Consider the following 21,748-nt stretch of genomic DNA (forward strand, 5'->3'; position numbering starts at 1 on the left):
TCATCTCAGCCCAGGACATTGCTGACGGAATTTTCCGTTCGGTGTCCTAACCACGACCACCTTCAGCTGCATCTAAAAATTAAGTGATGGGATCTTTGTCAGTTGTATCTCAATTCTTTTTGAAACTCCTCACATAATGATGCAGTTTGTGTTTGCATGTAAGAAGACCTAAACAAGATAGATATTTCAGTTTATTTTCATATACATAGAGTGCAATGAAATTCCTTCTTCACATGAAGCTCGCTGAATAAACTGTATACATTCAGAAATGATAAATGCAACAATAAATACAATGATGAGTGCAAAACAGAAGAATGGTGCAAGATTGTAGTGCAAAGAGATGAAAAACAAAGTACAATAACAAATAACAGAAGGAGATAGTGAAAGCAAGAGTACCTGGCAGTAACCAGAACTGGTGTGTGAGAGTGGTGATTGGTTCAGAAGTCTGGTGGGGAAAGAAACTATTCCAAACTTTCATTCTTTCAGGCTCATGTATTTTATCCCAGAAACTAGAAGAGAGAAAAAGGAATGGCCAGGGTGGCAGGCATCCTTGAAAATACTTCCAGCCTTTCTGATACAACACACCATGAAGCTGGAAGGTGGTGCCGAACCTGTATGGACTGGGTTGTGTTCACATCCTCTGCTCTTGACAGACTGAGCCTGCAGAGCTGTTGCCATCCCAGGCTGAAATTATCCCTTAAGAATACTTCCTATACCTACAGAAATGTGAGCGACATGCTGAATCTTCTCAGACACCTAAGAGATTAAAAAAGCTGATGCTCTTTCTCAATCGTCGCATAATGTGAAGGGACCCAGTTATGTTGACGATGATATGAATGTCTGTTTGGCTGGGTTTTCCATAGCTGAATGAAGTGCAAGATAGATGACATCCTCCATAGACCTATTTTTCCTGTATGCAAATTGTCTGGAAGACTGGCTAAGATATGGGGCATTACCAAACTTTCAGAGTGCTTCATTACGTTTGGAGCTACTGGGCGGGAAGTCATTGAGACAGGCCACTTTACATTTCCCGGGGACGAGAATGCTGGCGATCTTCTTAAAGCAGATGGGGACAGTAGATTATTGAAGTGAGAGGTTGAAGATGTTGGCAAAGTCTGTGGTGTTGATTGGCCCAGATATCAGGAACTATTCGGGGATTCCTTCTGGGTCCGCCACTTTCTGAGAGTTTACCCTCATGAAAGCAGATTCAACTTTATCACCAAAACATTACCACCAAATTATATGGGACAGAGCCAGCGGGAGATGGGGGTGGATACCCATAGATAGCACTTTGTTTGCCTGGTCAAAGTGAGTCTAAATGTATTTTAAATGTTGAATTTTCTTTTTAAATAGATACAGACAACTGTTTATGAAATTCAGTTTGCTAGAATGTACAAATTGACTATGATAACGAGTTTGATTTTTTTCCCCTCAAACATTGCAGTTGGGAACATTTGGGAAAATATAATGTGATAACTTCACCTCTGAATTGGGATGCCATGAATATCATAGTCAAAGACATTCTCATTAACCAAATATAGAAGTTGAGTGAATAGCAGAAATAAACTGAATTAGTAAACTGAAATAAACTGAATCAGACCTATACATAGTGCAGAGAAGATTAACAAGGATGTTGCCAGGATATGAGGGCCTGAGCTACAGAGGGAGGTTGGGTCGGCTAGAACTATTCCTTGGAGCGCAGGAGAATAAGTGATCTTGTAGAGGTGTATAAGATCACGAAGGGAATAGATAGGGTAGATGCTGAGAGATTTTTTCCACCCAGAGTAAGGAAATCAAGAACCAGAGGACATTAGGTTTAAGGTGAGAGGGGAAAGATTTAATAGGAATCTGAGGGGCCACTTTTTCAGGGTGGTGGCTATATGGAATGAGCTGTCGGAGGAGGTACTTGAAGCAGAAACTATATACAACATTTAAAAGACATTTAGAAAGGTACATGGATAGAAAAGGTTTAGAGGGATATGGGTGAAAAGCAAGCAGGTGGTACTAGTGTCAATGTGGCACCTTGATTGGCATGGGCAAGCTGAGATAGAGCCAGTTTCCATGCTGTATGACTGACATCATGGAAATGAGCCCTTTGACCAATTTGTAAGTTTCCAAGAATTTTAAATGAAAGCATAGTAGCCAATGCTCTTCTAGTGATATTAATTCATTACCTATAGATTAGGTTATTTAAAAAAAAAACAGAATTGTAGGTATTGAAACATGGCCAAGATGTATCCCCACCATCTCCAATTATCCTCTTGAAGGGCACATAGAAACATAGAAAATAGGTGCAGGAGTAGGCCATTCGGCCCTTCAAGCCTGCACCGCCATTCAATATGATCATGGCTGATCATCCAAGTCAGTATCCTGTACCTACCTTTTCTCCATACCCCCTGATCCCTTTAGCCACAAGGGCCACATCTAACTCCCTCTTAAATATAGCCAATGAACTGGCCTCAACTACTTTCTGTGGCAGAAAATTCCACAGATTCACCACTCTCTGTGTGAAAAATGTTTTTCTCATCTCGGTCCTAAAAGACTTCCCCCTTATCCTTAAACTGTGACCTCTTGTTCTTAACTTCCCCAACATCGGGAACAATCTTCCTGCATCTAGCCTGTCCAACCCCTTAAGAATCTTGTAAGTTTCTATAAGATCCCCCCTCAATCTTCTAAATTCTAGCGAGTACAAGCCGAGTCTATCCAGTCTTTCTTCATATGAAAGTCCTGCCATCCCAGGAATCAGTCTGGTGAACCTTCTCTGTACTCCCTCTATGGCAAGAATGTCTTTCCTCAGATTAGGAGACCAAAACTGTACACAATACTCCAGGTGTGGTCTCACCAAGGCCCTGTACAACTGCAGTAGAACCTCCCTACTCCTATACTCAAATCCTTTTGCTATGAATGCTAACATACCATTTGCTTTCTTCACTGCCTGCTGCACCTGCATGCCTACTTTCAATGACTGGTGTACCATGACACCCAGGTCTCGTTGCATCTCCCCTTTTCCTAATCGGCCACCATTCAGATAATAGTCTACTTTCCTGTTCTTGCCAGCAAAGTGGATAACCTCACTTTTATCCACATTATACTGCATCTGCCATGCATTTGCCCACTCACCCAGCCTATCCAAGTCACCTTGCAGCCTCCTAGCATCCTCCTCACAGCTAACACTGCCCCCTAGCTTTGTGTCATCAACAAACATGGAGATGTTGCATTCAATTCCCTCGTCCAAATCATTAATATATATTGTAAATAGCTGCGGTTCCAGCACTGAGCCTTGCGGAACCCCACTAGTCACTGCCTGCCATTCTGAAAAGGACCCGTTTACTCCTACTCTTTGCTTCCTGTCTGCCAGTCAGTTCTCTATCCACATCAATACTGAACCCCCAATACCGTGTGCTTTACGTTTGCATACTAATCTCTTATGTGGGACCTTGTCAAAAGCCTTCTGAAAGTCCAGATATAACCCATCCACTCTACTAGTTACATCCTCGAAAAATTCCCAACCCGTCCCTCACTCCTCCATACATTCTTTAATTTGCATGTTTCTGTAGTTTATTTCATGCCTGATACACAATGCATCCATGGTGTGCCACTGATTGAAGAAGAACATTTTAAGGAGGTCGACATGGTGCAAGTGTCATGCTTGAGAATAATTGGAACTGTACGTACTAGTATTGCAACACGCTAGCAAATAGTGTAAAGGCTTAGGTGAATTACTTAACACACAACAATGAGCCTCTGACCAGCACCTCCAGCTACTTTGTTTTAGTGGCTGTCCAGTTAATGCTCTGGTATTCTTTAGGACATTTTAATTGTGAATGGTTCATAATACGTTGGAGACATTTGTGCCACGAATGTTGCTTGCCATTTATCCATATTTGCCTAAGAAGAACGCACCTATGACATGATACCAATCATTGGATACAGCTCAGTACTCAATACAATAATACTAAACAAGCTAACCCCTAAACATCTGGACCTTGACCTTGGGGCCTCCAACTGCATCTGACTTCTGGACTTCCTGACCGACAGATCTCAGTTGGTTAGAATTGGTCTTAACATTTTCTCCATCCTGACCCTTAATACTTACTCCTCTGGGTGTGTGTTCAGTCCCCAGCTTATTTGTTGAACACCCATGACAAAGTGACCATCTACAGTACCAACTCGATCTTTAAGTTCGCCAATGATACCGCAGTTGTTGACCGGATCAACAACAGCAAGGAAATGAGCTGTAGGAAAGTGATTGCATTGGGGAGCAAGAAGGAATTGGGGAACAAATCTTATGTCATGGTGTCACCACAACAATGTCAGCAAGACAAAAGGGTTGGTTTTGATCTAAGGAAGTGAGGGATGAACACAACCTTGTTCTGGTCATCAAAGCTTCTGTAGAGATGGTCAACACCTTCAAGTTCTTGGGCATCCATATCACCTGCAACCTAACCTGGTTTCTCCAGATTGGTGCAATGATCAAGAAAACACATTAACGTATTTACTTTCTTGGAGGACTGAGAGGATTCAGCATGACCACAAGGAATCCCTTAAATTTGTACAAATGCGCTATTGAAATTATTCTGACGGGATACATCTCAGCCTGGAATTGCAACTGCTTACTTTTGACTGCCTGAATGTGCAGAGAGTGAGCACAGCCACATCCATCACTCCTTTCCATCCAGTCTACCTTTTGGGTGCATTGCGTCGGGAAGGTTGGAAGTATCATCAAGGATCTTGCTACCTTGGCCTTTTCCTGTTCTCTTTTCTACCTTCCTGGAGTAGACACATGAGTTTGAAAGCTCAGATATCCACACACCCTTCCCAGAGGTGCTACCACATACTCTTACTCGTACTCTATCTCATTTGGTTTTGCCATTATTGTGCATTTATACTTTGTTGCGCTATTTTGGATTGCACCACAATGTTTTGTACTTTGTATTATATTTATCATTACTGTATGTATACTGTTTACTCTACGAACTTAATGTGAACAAGGAAATTCATTGCACCCTGGTATATATGACAATAAACTGACGTGAATGTAATACGAATTAAAAATTATTGTAGCTTCAATACTGTTCAAAGGAGATTGGGGAATAATCAAGCCCGAAGCCTTCCAGTTGCTGCATCTTGACTATTGCAGCCAAGAGGGAGATTAGTGTTTCTCAGAATTTTTTTTTTTTTTTAAAGCACCACTAAGATTCTGGATTGGAAACATAGATGACCAAAGATAGTAGAGTGAACCAAAGCTCATTTTGTTATTACAATGGAATAGTAATCCAGCTTTACCTGAAATATTTGCATAGAACAAAAATCACATAGCCAGAGATTCATAATTTGTCCATGCAAGCAGGAACTGCAAAATAATTCTTGAAGGTGGCACCCCCGTTCCCAATTCCTTCTTGCTCCCCAATGCAATCTCTCCTTCTTAAACTCAGGATTTTATCGTCCCTCTCAAAGGCGAGGCATATAGTTAGAAACACATAGTTTCCATTATTGTAACATTGCTGAGATATGGTTGCCCCCATTACCATTGCAATCTTGATTTCCATCCCTGTTACTTCATCCTTCTCCCATATTTGTCTCCAACTTTCCCCATCTTCTAAAACGGTTGATGTTAAATTGCAACAAGGCATGTACAATAACGGGTGATTTAGGTTCTTAAAACATGCAGGAAAGTGACCTTTTTGAGGGTTATTTTGAAAGTAAGAGAGATGACCAAGATTACTGGTTTACCTATTTTGCGAAAGACAATACAGTGCATGTAATTCGTGCTCGCCTTTGGAAAATATCAAATCGCATTGGTTTTTATTTCTACTACAGGGGGGTTTGCTAAAGTGAAGCTGGCTTGTCACATGTTGACAAGGGAAAAAGTTGCTGTAAAGATAATGGACAAAGAATCTCTTGGGGTAAGTTTGCAGAAGCCTAATGGAAGGATGATTTGTGTGGTTAACGTGTGAAAGTTTGGCTGGTATTTATATTAAGTTTCAGAATTCAGAAATCATTGACACTATATATTTATTTTACATAGACTTTTAAAATTTGATGTCATCTGAGGCAGGCTGGATTGATCTCCCAGTTGTCGGCTCCCCTTGCCATACTGACCGTTTTGTCCTGGGCTTCTTCCATTACCAGGGAGGCCACACGCTAAATGGAGGAACAGCACATCATATTTTGCTTGTGTAGCCAGCAACCAGCAGCATGAACATCAAATTCTCTAATTTTAAGTAACTTCTACCACAACTCTCCAGCCTAGTCATACAATACAATACAATACCGTTTATTTGTCATTTGAACCTCACATGAAGTTCAAAGGAAATTTGGTTTCTGCAGCCATACAAGAAAAGAACCAAGACACACACCAACACAATCACAGTGAATCTCCTCCTCGCTGTGATGGAAGGCAAAGTCTTGTCTCTCCCCTGCTCTCCATTCCTCTCCCGAAGTCAAAGTCAAAGCCTCCAGCGGGCGCTAGCAAGTCCGCAGCCATTTAAAGCCGTGCCGGGCGATGTAAGGCCCTGCTCTGGGTCCCGATGTCGGAGCCCCTGGCGGGCGCTAGCAAGTCCGCAGCCATTTAAAGCCGCGCCGGGCGATGTAAGGCCCTGCCCCGGGTCTTGATGTTGGAGTCCCCAGCGGGCGCTAGCAAGTCTGCAGCCATTTAAAGCCGCGCCGGGCGATGTAAGGCCCCGCTCCAGGTCATTCTCAACCCCGCAATTCAAGCGGGAGAAGTCGCCGTTGCCGGTGCCCTGCAAAGCAGTCTCCCACCGGGGACCCGCGAGCTCCCGGTGTCACCATCCACCGGAGTCTGGTCGCAGCAGCGCGCCACCACAGCTCTCCACGCTCCGAAGCTGGCCAGCTCCACGATGGTAGGTCCGCAGCTCCGCAGGCTCCGTGACTTGAGCTGTCGTTCCACGGTGCTAGGCCCCAACGGCAACGGAGACCCGACAGGGAAAAGGTCGGGTCCCCGTGCAGGGAAAAGATTTAAAGGTTTCCCCCGCCCCCCACACATACACAGTCAAAAAACCACCACAAACTTTACACTCTACAGGACAATAAAATTAAAAAAGACGGACTGCAGAGGCCACTGCGACGTCGGTTAACCAGTTCCACAGTTCAGCACATTGTATCCCTCTTTTGATCCCACCTTCCCTCGCCAACAAGCCCCGCCCCCCACTTGCAGTTTGAAGAAGGGTCCTGATTCAATGTCAGGTATCCTTTTTTCTCCAGTTGCTGCCTGACTCGCTGAGTTACTCCAGCATTTTGTGTCTGTCTTTGGTATAAATGAGCATCTGAAGTTCTTTATTTCTACATCTTCAAGTTAAGTAGATTGTCTTGTTTGTGCTTGCCTGGGTAGGAAGACCTGCCTCGTGTTCAAACGGAAATCGAAGCAATGAAGAATCTGAGTCACCAGCATATATGTCGTTTGTATCATGTTATTGAGACGGCAAATAAAATCTTCATCATTATGGAGGTAATCATCTGCAGAAAGAACCTGAAATTAAATGCATGTTTGTTCTACCTGAAATATCAAATACGCTCTTAAGACTACTTTTCAGTTTGTATTATTGATGGAAGTCATTTAATTCCATCCCAATCAAAGATCATGGTATTTACGATATTGCTCCTACCCTTCTCCACATCCCGATCCTGTTTATATCTGCATGATTTGAATTTTGGAATCAAGTATGTGAAAATGATTATATATTTGGTGTGAAACAATTCACAGCATTTAGTTATATTCAGTTGTGAGGATGAACGAGTTTGCAATTGATGCCTTTTTGCTGAAGCTCGATGAAAAAAGTTTCTACCTTGTGCCACCAGTGAAGCTCTACGTATAGGTTGAAAGTGAACTTCTCAAACTCCCATTCCTTCATATTTTAATTATTGCTTGACATTTTTCTTGCTATTGCCCGAGTTTCTCACTGCGATCCTTGCTGTCGCACTTTCCAAGTAAGATTTAAAACTGAATTTAAATTACATCAATGTTTAGACTTTGTGGGTATAAAGTAGTCTTCAGTCATTCATTAAATATATAATATTGTTGAGTGCACGTTGTCCGCTATATGTAATATCTGATTCCGCATAATTTGATGAAAGCAAATAACAAGGAATATGTTCCATTAATTAATTTTTGATCCCTCATCCTAGTGAAGATGCTCCACAATGGTTGGAGAGATGCCGGATCCCCTGTAGAGGATACCCTTCCACAGCTGACATTCGATGACTCTATTATTACTTAACAGTGCACATTCTCAGGAGGGTTTAAACCTGTCTGGCAGGTGCATGGAACCTAAAGCAGTAGAGCGGCAGATGGGAGAGTTGAGACAAATATAAATGTTAAAGTGAGCAATTTAAGTAGACAGGACAAGCAGGAGCAGGATGGGGGAGTGAGAAGGTCTAATGGACTAAACTGCATTTATTCTGATGCAGAAATCCCGACAGGCAAGGCAGGTGTTTTCAGGGCACTGATCGATACATGAGACCGGGGTATTGTTGCCATAACAAAAACATGCAAGCATCCGACGCGATCACCAGTCATCAAATGATCTTGCTGCAAATGTTCATAAGAATATCTCTTTAATTGTCTAGCAAAGTTTAACGATAACTTTTCCTGTGAGCACTTTTGGCTCCTTTCTATGTTAAAAATTTACTCAAATGTAAATTCCTTCCATTACCTGAGGCATATTTAGTTCATCAAATGGAATATCTTCCATTAGCCTACTGGCAGTTACATTTATAACTGTTTTCACTTAACAGTTTTCTTATTGGAAGATGGGCAAATGGTGAGAGTGTCCTTTTGATTACCTGTATATTCCGAACAACCACCTACAAATCCAATGGAGGTTTCTGCTGCAATTTTGAGCCCACCAAGAGCTTGTCAGCACTGAAATATCCTGATCCATGTATTAGCAGATAGTTTATGCCACTGGCAATCTAACCAGCACTCATAAATTGGTGCATCTTGACTATTGAATAGTTGCAAGCACACCCGTGCCTTCTGGCCATCGGACCTGGGCCATCTTGCCTTTTTTTTCATCGTATCTGGACTTGGTCAATAGACATTAGACAATAGGTGCAGGAGTAGGCCATTCGGCCCTTCGAGCCATCACTGCCATTCACTGTGATCATGGCTCACATTCAGTACTCCGTTCCTGCCTTCTCACCATATCCCCTGACTCCGCTATCTTTAAGAGCTCTATCTAACTCTCTCTTGAAAGCATCCAGAAAATTGGCCTTGACTGCCTTCCGAGGCAGAGAATTCTACAGATTCACAACTCTCTGGGTAAAAATGTTTTTCCTCATCTCCATTCTAAATGCCCTACCCGTTATTCTTTAACTGTGACCCGTGGTTCTGGACTCCCCCAACATCGGGAACATGTTTCCTGCCTCTAGCGTGTCCAATCCCTTAATAATCTTATATGTTTCAATAAGATCCCCTCGCATTCTACTAAATTCCAGAGTATACAAGCCCAGCTGCTCCATTCTATCAAGATATAACAGTTCCGCCATCCCGGGAATTAACCTTGTGAACCTACGCTGCACTCCCTCAATAGCAAGAATATCCTTCCTCAAATTTGGTGACCAAAACTACACACAATGCTCCAGGTGTGGTCTCACTAGGGACCTGTACAACTGCAGAAGGACCTCTTTGCTCCTATACTCAACTCCTCTTGTTATGAAGGCCAACATGCCATTAGCTTTGTTCACTGCCTGCTGTACCTGCATGCTTACTTTCAGTGACTGATGAACTAGGACACCCAGATCTCTTTGTACTTCCCTTTTTCCCAACTTGACACCATTCAGATAATAATCTTACTTCCTGTTTTGCTACCAAAGTGGATAACCTCGCATTAAACTGCATCTGCCATGCATCTGTCCGCTCACCCAACCTGTCCAAGTCACCCTGCATTCTCATAGCATCCTCCTCACAGTTCACACTGCCACCCTTCTTTGTGTCATCTGCATATTTGCTAATGTTACTTTGAATCCCTTCATCTAAATCATTGATGTATATTGTAAATAGCTGCGGTCCCAGCACCGAGCCTTGCGGTACCCCACTAGTCACTGCCTGCCATTTTGAAAGGGACCCGTTAATCCCTACTCTTTGTTTCCTGTCTGCCAACCAATTTTCTAGCCATGTCAGTACCCTATCCCTCAATACCATGTGCTCTAATTTTGCCCACTAATCTCCTATGTGCGACCTTATCAAATTATTTTTGAAAATCCAGGTACACAACATCCACTGGCTCTCCCTTGTCCATTTTCCTAATTACATCCTCAACAAATTCTAGAAGATTAGTTAAGCATAATTTCGCCTTTGTAAATCCATGCTGACTCGGACCGATCCTGTTACTGCTTTCCAAATGTGTCGCTATTTCATCTTTTATATTTGATTCCAGCATCTTCCCCACCACCGATGTCAGGCTAACAGTTCTATAATTCCCTGTTTACTCACTCCCACCTTTCTTAAAAAGTGTGATAACTTTAGCTACCTTCCAATCCACAGGAACTGATCCTGAATCTATAGAACTTTGAACAATGATCACCAATGTGTCCACGATTTCTATAGCTGCTTCTTTAAGTACCCTGGGATGCAGACCATCAGGCCCTGGGAATTTATCAGCCTTCAGTCCAATCAGTCTACCCACCACCATTTCCTGCTTAATGTGAATTTCCTTCAGTTCCTCCATCACCCTAGATCCTCTGGCCACTAGTATATCAGAGAGATTGTTTGTGTCTTCCTTAGTGAATACTGATTCATAGTACCTGTTCAACTTGTCTGCTGTTTTCTTGTTCCCCATATTAAATTCACCTGTTTCAGTCTTGAAGGGTCCAACTTTGGTCTTAACTATTGTTTTCCTCTTTACATACCTACAGAAGCTATTACTATCCTCATTTATATTCTTGGCTAGCTTACCTTCGTACCCATATTGCCTTTTCTCCCTGTATTGCCTTTTCTTTTATACTTCTCTTCTATTTTTATACTGTCCATGACTTCCTTTGTCAGCCACGGTCACCCCTTACTCCCCTTGGAATCTTTCTTTCTCTTTGGAATGAACTGATTCTGCACCTTCTGTATTATTCCCAGAAATGCCTGCCATTGTTGTTCCACTGTCATCCCTGCTAGGGTATCTTTCCAGTCAACTTTGGCCAGCTCCTCCCTAATGGCCCCATAGTCCCCTTTGTTCAACTGTAGTACTGACACTTCTGATTTTCCCTTGTCCCTCTCAAATTGTAGCTTAAAACATCATATTATGGCCACTACCACCTAATGGCTCCTTTACCTCGAGTTCACTTATCAAATCCGGTTCAGTACACAACACTAAATCCAGAATTGCCTTCTCCCTGGTTGACTCCAGTACAAGCTGCTTTAAGAATCCATCACGGAGGCACTCCACAAACTCCCTTTCTTGGGGAACCTGATTTTTCCAGCCTACCTGCATGTTGAAGTCTCCCATAACAACCATAGCATTACCATTTTTACCCTTACCATTCCTCAGTTCTTTAAACCATCTCCAGATTCTATGTCACCCCTCGCAAGGGACGGAATTTCATTCCTCATCAACAGAGCTACCCCATCCCCTCTGCACACTTGTCTGTCTTTTTATATCATACTTGCCAATTTCTTACTGATCCTCAAGCTCATCCACTTTATTTCTTATATTTTGTGCATTCATGTATAATACTTTTAATCCATTATTACTCCCCTCACCCTTCACATCGATTCCTATTTCACTTGGCCATAGTCTCCTATCCCTTCCTGAGCTTTCTGCCTGTTAATTCTGGTGTCTTTCTTAACTTTTCTTATACTCTCTTTTCCTTTAACTCCATCCTTATATCTCCAGTTTGTCTCCTCCCCCCCCCCCCCCCCCCCCCCCCCCAACAGTAGTTAAACCATGGGTGCTTCTTCAGTACCATCAAAAGTATTTGGAGCCAAGCAATCATGAGTAGTCTAAAGGCCTTGCCAATCAACTGGGAATCTGCCATCTGTCACAAGATTTCTCCCAGAAGCATGTTACAAAAAAACTGCATGCTCCCGATGCAAGCATCTGACTCAATCACCAATCATCAAATGATCTTGCTGCAAATGTTCATAAGAATCAAGCAGTAAAATTGTGCTTCAAAAGCATTTAATGCCTCTGATAGCTGCATACATTCTTTAAAAAAAAAAAAGTTTTTTTTTTTGTATTCATTGTTCTATCATTTTATTTCAGTACTGCCCTGGAGGAGAATTATTTGATTACATTATTGCAAAAGACCATTTATCGGAAGAAGAAGCTCGTATTTTTTTCCGACAGATTGTATCGGCTATTGCTTATGTTCACAGCCAGGGCTATGCTCATCGTGATCTTAAACCGGTATGTATTTGTCAATCAATTATGTTGCAATAATCAAATTGAGGGACGTTGATGCAGTAAACTTCTGTTAAGGATGTTTGCATTTGCTTCTCATTGTGCGCTGGCTTCACAATTGCCAATGGACATTAAGATCAACCATGTATTGTGCAATGCGAATCATGTGAGCCAGAGCAAATTCACCTGACTGTAGATTAAACCTTAATTTGTTTATTCAACACTCTTTGTAGAGTTTTTTTCTGGTTCCAATCAACAAAATGAGACTCTTAATCATAATGCTAAAAACTTCAGTTGTTGGAAAATGAAAAACGAAAATGCTATTAATACTCAAGTCAGATAGCAATTGAGGAGAGAAAAATATTTGTTGGAGCACACGATACCGAGGTAGTTGAAATGGTACTGCAGAACAGAACACATCTTCTATCCAAAGACCTGACTTTTTGAAAATTTCCAGCATTTTCTCTTTCTGCTACAAAACAAGATTTTCTGATATCAATGTTCACCATGGTGGGACTGGAACTCTGGGTAAAGGAATACTATTCCAGTGTCATTACATAACTTCTCTATTTCTTTAAAATGTGTTTATTTACTGAGGTGAACAAAGGAGCACGTTGGAAGAAAGTGCATATACCTGAATGTAGGAATGTCACTGGTAATGTCAGCTTGAGAACACGGTGGCAAGTCTACCATTGTCTTGAACTACGACAATCCTTGAGTTGTCTTTCTTTTCTTATTATATTTTGTTATGTTTGCATAAAACTAATTGGCTTACTAGGACCAAGTGATTTCAAAGATGATAGATTTGGAGGGATATGGACCAAATGGTGGCAGGTGGGACTTGTGTAGCTGGAACATGTTGGTCGGTTTGGGCCGAAGGGCCTGTTTCCACACTGCCCTAGTGAGACCACACCTGGAGTATTGTGTGTAGTTTTGGTCCCCTAATTTGAGGAAGGATATTCTTGCTATTGAGGGAGTGCAGCGTAGGTTCACAAGGTTAATTTCCCGGGATGACGGGACTGTCATATGCTGAGAGAATTGAGCGGCTGGGCTTGTATACTCTGGAATTTAAAAGGATGAGAGGGATTTTATTAAAACATATAAGATTATTAAAGGTTTGGACACGCTAGAGGCAGGAAACATGTTCCCGATGTTGGGGGAGTCCAGAACCAGGGGCCACAGTTTAAGAATAAGGGGTAAGCCATTTAGAACAGAGATTGGGAAATACTTTTTCACACAGAGTTGTGAGTCTGTGGAATTCGCTGCCTCGAAGAGCGGTGGAGGCCGGTTCCCTGGATACTTTCAAGAGAGAGCTTAATAGGGCTCATTAAGATAGCGGAGTCAGGGGATATGGGGAGGGCATGGAAGGGGTACTGATTGTGGATGATCAGCCATGATCACATTGAATGGCGGTGCTTGCTCGAAAGGCCGAATGGCCTACTCCTGCACCTATTGCCTATTACTCTATGACCCTATGGTCACTTTTAATTTTGACTTAATTAACTAACATTTAAATTCTCCAACTATCATGGTTTACTTTGTATAATTAGTCTAATAATTTGACTATCAGTCTGAAGAAGGGTTTCGGCATGAAACGTTGCCTATCTCCTTTGCTCCATAGATGCTGCTGCACCCGCTGAGTTTCTCCAGCATTTTTGTGTACCTCCTAATAATTTGACTTGTGCCACACCTACCTGTAGTTCCTGAAAGGCAGAGTGTCATATTAATTTGAATATCTTGTGGCCTAATTATTTTTGCAGCATGCTTGTTTTCAGGTTGCTGCACATGCTGTTTTCATTAATATTTTTAAAAAATGTCTTGTTTAAATATATTTTGGATATCAAAATGGGCAATCTGCACTGATGTTAAAATCCACGACTCGCGGTGGGGCTCACGACAGTCCGAGGAGGCCTCCAGATCCAGCGATATTAGAGATATTAGGCCGCAGAGCCTGGAGAATGTGATCCGCAAATTGATCACATCTCCAGGAAGGAAAGAAACTAAAAAAAAGTTTCCCCTGGTGTCCCCCCCCTCCCCCCACATAAAACATACCAAAGAACATTAAAACAAAATTTTAACAAACTAAAAATAACAAAAAGAAAGAAAAAACGAACAGACTGCCGACAGGGCTGCCATCTCCCCTTTATCCTTTTGAGAGGGGATTCCCCTTAATAGCAAATTATCCTTTTGCCATTAGAAAATCTTCCTTTGTGGCATAAAAAAAGGTTGTGAACACTCGTATAAATAAGGTTGTGTAGAAATTTGAACTAGCTTGTCCATTGATTATATATGGGGCTCTGCAAAACAGAAACAACCTATCAACGCACAGAGGAATCAAGTCCCAGTCTTGCAGTTATAAGTGTTTTAGAAAAAATAATGAGGGACCTGATAGCCTATCCTATTCCTACTCCTGCCCCTATTTTCTTGTGCATGTCAGACCCTGGGTTAACAATTGGTAACATTGACTTTGGAAGGAAGAGACAGCATATTGCCACAATAGGTGGAACTTCAGATCAATAGTTGAATGTGGTCAAAAATGTACTTGATACATTTCACACCTTTCACACAACCTCTAAGATCTGACCTTTCACACAACCTCTAAGATCACTTGCTCTACTTATTCTTTTTTTTAAATCCTCCTTGACAAGAAATGTATGCAAACATAATGAATAACTCTGACGGAGAACTTCGTTCATTCGTGTGTCAGACAACGCATAACTCGTTGTTGGCTTCCGTCGCCGTCCAACATGTTGACAGAATTGGTCGCCCGACTTGTCACAGAGTGTATTGTGTCGTAGTTTCCGGGGATTGGCATGAGGAGCCTTCTGTCTTGATCCCCGACAGAGAACCGTCTGTGTGATATAAAGAAAAGCACTGAGATTTAACAAAGTGGTAATAACCACCTAAGGAATGTGAAGAAATGCTCATGAACAATGCAGAGATCTCTCAAATGGTTTTACAAATATATTTTATGAAAAGTAAGTTGGCCAAAGTGATTTTCAAATTTAGTTCATAAACTTTCAAAATACAATTTTTCTGGAATTGTTTGCCTGGATGAAATACTCAAATAGCTAGTAACCAGAATAAGGTCTACTTTGTTTCTCAGCTATTCTACAGGAACATCTTTCCTTTCCAACTATGAAATAGAATACGATAGCAGAACATTTGTAGAATAACGTAGCTCCTGCATGAAGGTAATTTAGCAGAATGGAATAAGCTGTCAAGTTGAATCAATGGGGCAGGGATTTGCAATAGGGGAACATGTTGGCGGCGCCTAACGGCAGCGGCTCGACTACAGTTTTTTTAATTTTTTGTCTTGTAAAATGTATGTTTTGAGCTTAGTTTTTGTTATTTTTTTAGCTGTGTACATGTGGGGGGTGGAGGGGGGGGGATGTGGGGGATACCGTTAATCTCTTCCCTGTACGGGGGACGCGACTTTTTCCCTGTCGGGTCTCTGGTGTCGTTGGGCCTAACATCGTGGAGCCGGCAGCGGCCTCCGGCCGGGACCAACCTGAGGGCTCCAGTCGCGGAGGCTGCGGACCTGACATCGCGAAGCTGGCCGTCTTCGGAGCGGGGAGAACTGTGGTGGAGCTCGGCTGCGACCCGACTTTGGAGTTCGGAAGCTCCAGCTGCAGGCCCGGTGAACAGGAACATCGGGAGCTCCAGGTCCCTGGTGGGAGACTGCTTTTCGGAGCTCCCGCAACGGCAGCTTCTCCCGCTGGAATCGCGGGGTTGAAAGGACACAGAGCGAGGCCTAACATCGCCCGGTGCGGGTTAGTGGCCATGGGGACTTACCATCGTCACCGGGGGCTCTAACATCGGAGCCCCAGTTCACCTAGACGCTGCAGTTGGACTGCTGGACCGCGGGTTGGTCTGCTTGAACCGAGGGGTTTAAAGGACATGGAGCCGGGGTCTAACATCGCCCGGCATGGCTAAATGGCCACAGGACTTGCCATCGTCCGCCGGGGGCTTTAACATCGGAGCCCCAGTTCGCCTAGACGCTGCAGTTGGACCGCGGGTGAAGAACAAAGGGAAGAGATAAGACTTTGCCTTCCATCACAGTGAGGAGGTGTTGGAGACTCACTGTGATGGATGTTTATGTAAACTGTGTTAAGTTGGGTCATTGGTTTTTTTGTAATGTAAAAAACTGTAGTAAATGTTTGAATGACAATAAATAGGTTTGAATGACAATAAATAGCATTCCATTCCATGTAGCTGGAATGGCAGGCTAGCTTTCTAAGTTACATGTTTTAGACATGTAGAATTTTCAAGGGTTTCAGAGAGATCTTTTCTCCCAAGCCAGTTGTAGTCCAGTTTTATATTTAGTATTTATTAATCCTGGTAGCCAGTTTTGGATTGGATTGGATTCCTTTATTGTCATTCAGACCTTTCGGTCTGAACGAAATTTCATTGCCTGCAATCATACATATAATAATAAATAACAAAACATACAATAAACACAAATTAACATCCACCACAGTGAGTTCACCAGGCACCTCCTCATTGTGATGGAGGCAAAAGTCTTAAAGTCTCTGTCTCTTCCCTCCTTGTTCTCCCTCTGCGCTGAGGCGATCCAGGCTTCCGTTGTTGTGACCCCGCTGGATGATGGTAAGTCCCGCGGCTCAACCGAGCTCCGCGAACGGGCCGGTTCAAGCTCCGTGGCCCGGGGTGGTCGAAGCTGCCGAAACTGCCGCCCTCCAGTCCAGCGGATGCAGCTGTAGTTTGTGGGAGCTCCGGAAAAACAGGTCACCAACCTGTGACCTGCAAGCTCCCGACGATGTCCGGGAGCCCCAAATTCAGGACGTCGCCGCCTCGGCCCCAAAGCCGGGCCACCGCCACCGGAACGCCGCCACAGCCCAGAAGTCGGCCAGTCTCGCGTTGGTAAGTCCTGGCTGGCTCTGCCTTCGGAGCCTCGAGGCTTGGTCGCAGTTGGAGGCCGCCAGCTCCGCCATTAGGCCTCAGCGCAGATGGAGGCAGAGAAGGGGGATACGACAAGAAGAGTCGCATTCCCCCGAAGGAAGAGACCAAAAACATTTCACCCCCCCCCACACACACATATACACAACCTAATAAACTAAAATTTACAATAACAAGACAAAAGAAAACAACAACAAAAGTAAAAACAGACGGACTGCAGGCGAGCCGCAGCTGTCAACAGTGCCACCACTTCCGCCACTATTGATGCAAGACAAATATTTCAATTTCTCTTTTTGACATTATATAATTTTTGTTTTTAAATAGGAAAATCTACTAATTGATGAAGATCATAATTTGAAATTGATTGATTTTGGCCTTTGTGCAAAACCCAAGGTATGTCGCACCTTTTTATAGTTTCAAAGATTTGTATTCTTCACTTGGTTTTGTAAAACACTTGATGTATTTTGACTGGTGACATCACTATGGTAATTATCCAGTGGAAGCAGGCAAATATGTGTGATTTTCAGTGTTTACTAGACTAAGTGGGAGGGCTGGTTACCCAACGCAATAGTCCACCTCTCCACCAATTCCAATATTAATGGCCAGTGGGGGGGGGGGGGGGGGGGGGGGGCTTTCTGTTGTGCTAGTATGGGTGTTGTGTGCCGAAGGGTCTGGTTTCCAAAGCTTTCCTGGGTAACTCAGAAGAATAGCCATCTGGGAAATGCTGCAGTGTTGCATTTGAACCCTAAGTAAGACCCCTGCCTTCGAGAGTCAAAGTAATAATAGTTAAGATGGAGTCAAAAAAAGTTAAGTTTACCCAAATATTTGATGGATTGATCCTATTGGGGGTAAATGTAAACTTCAACCTGCACCTTCACTTTTCTCTTTGCTGCAGGGTGGTTTAAATTACCAGTTAACAACTTGCTGTGGTAGCCCTGCCTATGCAGCACCTGAACTTATTCAAGGGAAAGCTTATATTGGATCTGAGGTAAGTGCAGCATTTTATTAGTGTATTTTATATTTATGTAGAAAGATGCAAGACTGACCATGATGTGGGAAAATGTGAGATTTTACATGAATAGGATGAATTGATAATGTTGAAATCTTGCAAAACAGGTAAATAGTGTATACAGAGAGATCTTGATATGCGAGACACAAATTTGCTGGTATAAAAAAATGGGTAAAAAATGTAATGTTGGTCTTAACTAAGTGCAAAAGTAAGAACAATTTGTATCTGACTACAATCGAAGAGAGATTGTAAGGTTTGTAGTGGAGCACAAATAGAAAATGCTAAAAATATACAGTAGGTAGACAAAAATGCTGGAGAAACTCAGCGGGCAGCATCTATGGAGCGAAGGAAATAGAGCGTTTTGGTTTGAGATCCTTCTTCAGACTGATGTGAGGGGGGGCGGGAAGAAGAAAGGAAGAGGTGGAGCCAGTGGGCTGAGGGAGAGCTGAGAAGGGGAGGTGAAAGCAGGGACTACCTGAAATTAGAGAAATCAATGTTCATACCGCTGGGGTGCAAACTGCCCAAGTGAAATATGAGGTGCTGCTCCTCCAATTTACGGTGGTCCTCACTTTGGTCATGGAGGAGGCCCAGGTCAGAAAGGTCGGATTCGGAATGGGAGGGGGGAGTTGAACTGCTGGGGCACTGGGAGTTCAGGTAGGTTAATGCGAACCAAGCGGAGATGTTGGGTGAAGCGATTGCCAAGCCTATGCTTGGTCTCACCGATGTAGAGCAGCTGACATCTAGAGCAGCGGATGTAATAGATGAGGTTGAAGGAAGTGTAGGTGAACCTCTGTCGCACTTGGAAAGACTGCTTGGGTCCTTGAAAGGAGTCCAGGGGGGAGGTAAAACGACAAGTGTAGCATTTCCTGCGGTTGCAAGGGAAAGTGCCAGGAGAGGGGGTTGTTTGGGTGGGAAGGGAGGAATTGACCAGGGAGTTACGGAGGGAGCGGTCTCTGTAAGGGGAGGAGATGGGAAGATGTGGCCAGTGGTGGGATCCCGTTGTAGGTGGTGAAAATGTCGGAGGATTATTTGTTGTATGTGACGGCTGGTAGGGTGGAAGGTGAGGACAAGGTGGACGCTGCCCTTGTTATGAGTGGGGGGGATGGGGAGTGAGAGCAGAGTTACGGTGTATAGAAGAGACCCTGGTGAGAGCCTCATCTATAGTAGAAGAGGAGAACCCCCGTTCCCTGAAGAATGAGGACATCTCCGATGCCCTGGTGTGGAACACCTCATCCTAGGTGCAGATGCGGCGTAGACGGAGGAATTGGGAGTAGGGGATGGAGTCCTTACAGGAAGCAATTTCGGAAGAAGTGTAGTCCAGATAGCCATGGGAGTCAGTGGGTTCATAGTGGATGTCGGTCAGTAATCTATCACCCTCGATGGAGAAAGTGAGGTCTAGAAATGCATCCGCTGCTCTAGATGTCAGCTGTTCTACATCGGTGAGACCAAGCATAGGCTTGGCGATTGCTTCGCCCAACACCTCCACTCGGTTCGCATTAACCTACCTGACTGCCCAGTGGCTCAACACTTCAACTTCCCCTCCCATTCCGAATCCGACCTTTCTGGCCTGGGCCTCCTCCATGGCCAGAGTGAGGGCCACTGTAAATTGGAGGAGCAGCACCTCATATTTCGCTTGGGTTGTTTGCACCCCAGCGGTATGAACATTGACTTCTCTAATTTCAGGTAGTCTGTGCTTTCCCCTCCTCTTCTCAGCTCTCCCTCAGCCCACTGTCTTCACCTCTTTCTTTCTTCTTCCCCCCTCACATCAGACTGAAGAAGGGTCTCGACCCAAAACGTTGCCTATTTCCTTCGCTCCATAGATGCTGCCTCACCCGGTGAGTTTCTCCAGCATTTTTGTCTACCTTCATTTTTCCAGCATCTTCCGTTCCTTCTTAAAAATATACAGTAGATCTGGCATTATCTGTAAAGAGAGTGCCACTGGTCTACTGAGTACAATTTTGGTCTCCATACTTTAAAAAAAAGTCCTTTAAACAGTAATTAATGCAGTCTGCGGCCGCTGCAACAGACGCCCCCTGGCGAGCCGCAGAATAGCCAAGGCCGGCGTAGTCGGCGGAGGCCCTGGCTGAGGTCGGAGTCCGGGCGCCGCGAGTCGATGGTGGCATGCGGCTGGGGCCTGGGTCAGCGCCAATGGAGGAGACGATATGGGGGGGGGGGGGCGGAACGCTGTGAGGAGGTGGGGGGGAGAACAAGGGGGACCTGGCGTGGATACTATGATACTTTGTAAGTTTGTCAGCACCCTTATGTGGCGACTATTTGCATACCTTGGGTACGCAAGCAAATAATTTCGCATGTGACAATAAAGTATTCATTCATCATTCAGAAAATAAGTACTAGAATTGACTTTTTTGAACAAGGGACCTTCCTATGAAAAGGGATTGAGTAAGATTGACATATCCTCTGTGGAGGTTGGAATAATGAGGAGTAAACTAATTGATAAATCCAAGATTCTGACTGTCTAATCGATGCTAAAAGGATGTTGAGTGGCTTTGGATTTATTGATGTTTTCCTTGCTTTTTATTTGTCTCTATTTTAGATGGGTGACAGAGATTGATTGCATTATATTTATTTAATTTGACATCCAGGTTGGTAGAAAGTGAAGGAGTTGAACTTTGTTCTCTCATTTGTCCAAAGTGCCATATGTAATGAAGTTGTTTTCAGGGAAACTGGGGTAAAATTTGACTGAAAAATGAATGTTTCAATTATCTAGTGAAGTTCTGCTATTTGAATGAAGCCAATAAATGATGGTAATCGGTGATGAGACATCATATTATGACATTTGGTACACTTGTATACATACATTTGGTACACTTGTATACATACATGCCACAATTATGATGCCTGATAGTTTAAGATGAAGAAGATGCTCCAATAATTTTCCTTTTTTTACACAAATATCAGGCAGACATCTGGAGTATGGGAGTCCTCTTGTATGCACTTCTTTGTGGATTTCTTCCATTTGATGATGATAATATGATGATTCTATACAGGAAGATACTGGTAAATTATTTTTTGCAATTTATATGTTTTGCATAAGCATATTCCTGCATTATTTGCCCTCCTTTCACCACGGTATTTAATTTCTGCCAGCGTAGTAAACCATATCTTTTGAGCTGATAAATCAACGTTAATTGATCTTCCGTGAATGCTGGACCAGAATGATCATGGTAGAATTCGTATTATCTTGCATAGCTTGTGGATAATCAAGAATAATGTGTATCCACATTCCGAGTTATACCATAACTGAGGAAATAGTTGGTGTCTGGTGGACAGAGGGAGCTATCCAAAGATATGTTCCCAGGGTGGTGGTGTTGGTGGGCGGGGAGGGCGGGGGGGGGGGGGGGGGGGGGGGGGGGGTTGGAGGGAAAACATAACATCCTCACTTTTTTTGGGCATCCCTGACTCATGAAAAGGAACAATCAGGATAGTATCGGGAACTTAGTGCCATGCATTC

At 43.4% G+C, this 21,748-nt stretch overlaps 1 protein-coding gene across 1 annotated transcript in view; it reads left to right on the forward strand.

The window, feature by feature from the left end:
• The window catches only part of melk (maternal embryonic leucine zipper kinase), a 78,596-nt gene that overhangs the window by 12,855 nt on the left and 43,993 nt on the right, over positions 1–21,748 (forward strand). The window contains exons 3-8 of the mRNA XM_033017872.1: positions 5,821–5,906; positions 7,352–7,468; positions 12,213–12,356; positions 17,592–17,660; positions 18,163–18,255; positions 21,196–21,294. Of these exons, the coding sequence (XP_032873763.1) occupies positions 5,821–5,906; positions 7,352–7,468; positions 12,213–12,356; positions 17,592–17,660; positions 18,163–18,255; positions 21,196–21,294 (608 nt within the window). The remainder of the gene's footprint in view (positions 1–5,820; positions 5,907–7,351; positions 7,469–12,212; positions 12,357–17,591; positions 17,661–18,162; positions 18,256–21,195; positions 21,295–21,748) is intronic.

The sequence above is a fragment of the Amblyraja radiata genome, chromosome 3 (genome assembly GCF_010909765.2).
Source record: "Amblyraja radiata isolate CabotCenter1 chromosome 3, sAmbRad1.1.pri, whole genome shotgun sequence".
Lineage (NCBI taxonomy): Eukaryota > Metazoa > Chordata > Chondrichthyes > Rajiformes > Rajidae > Amblyraja > Amblyraja radiata.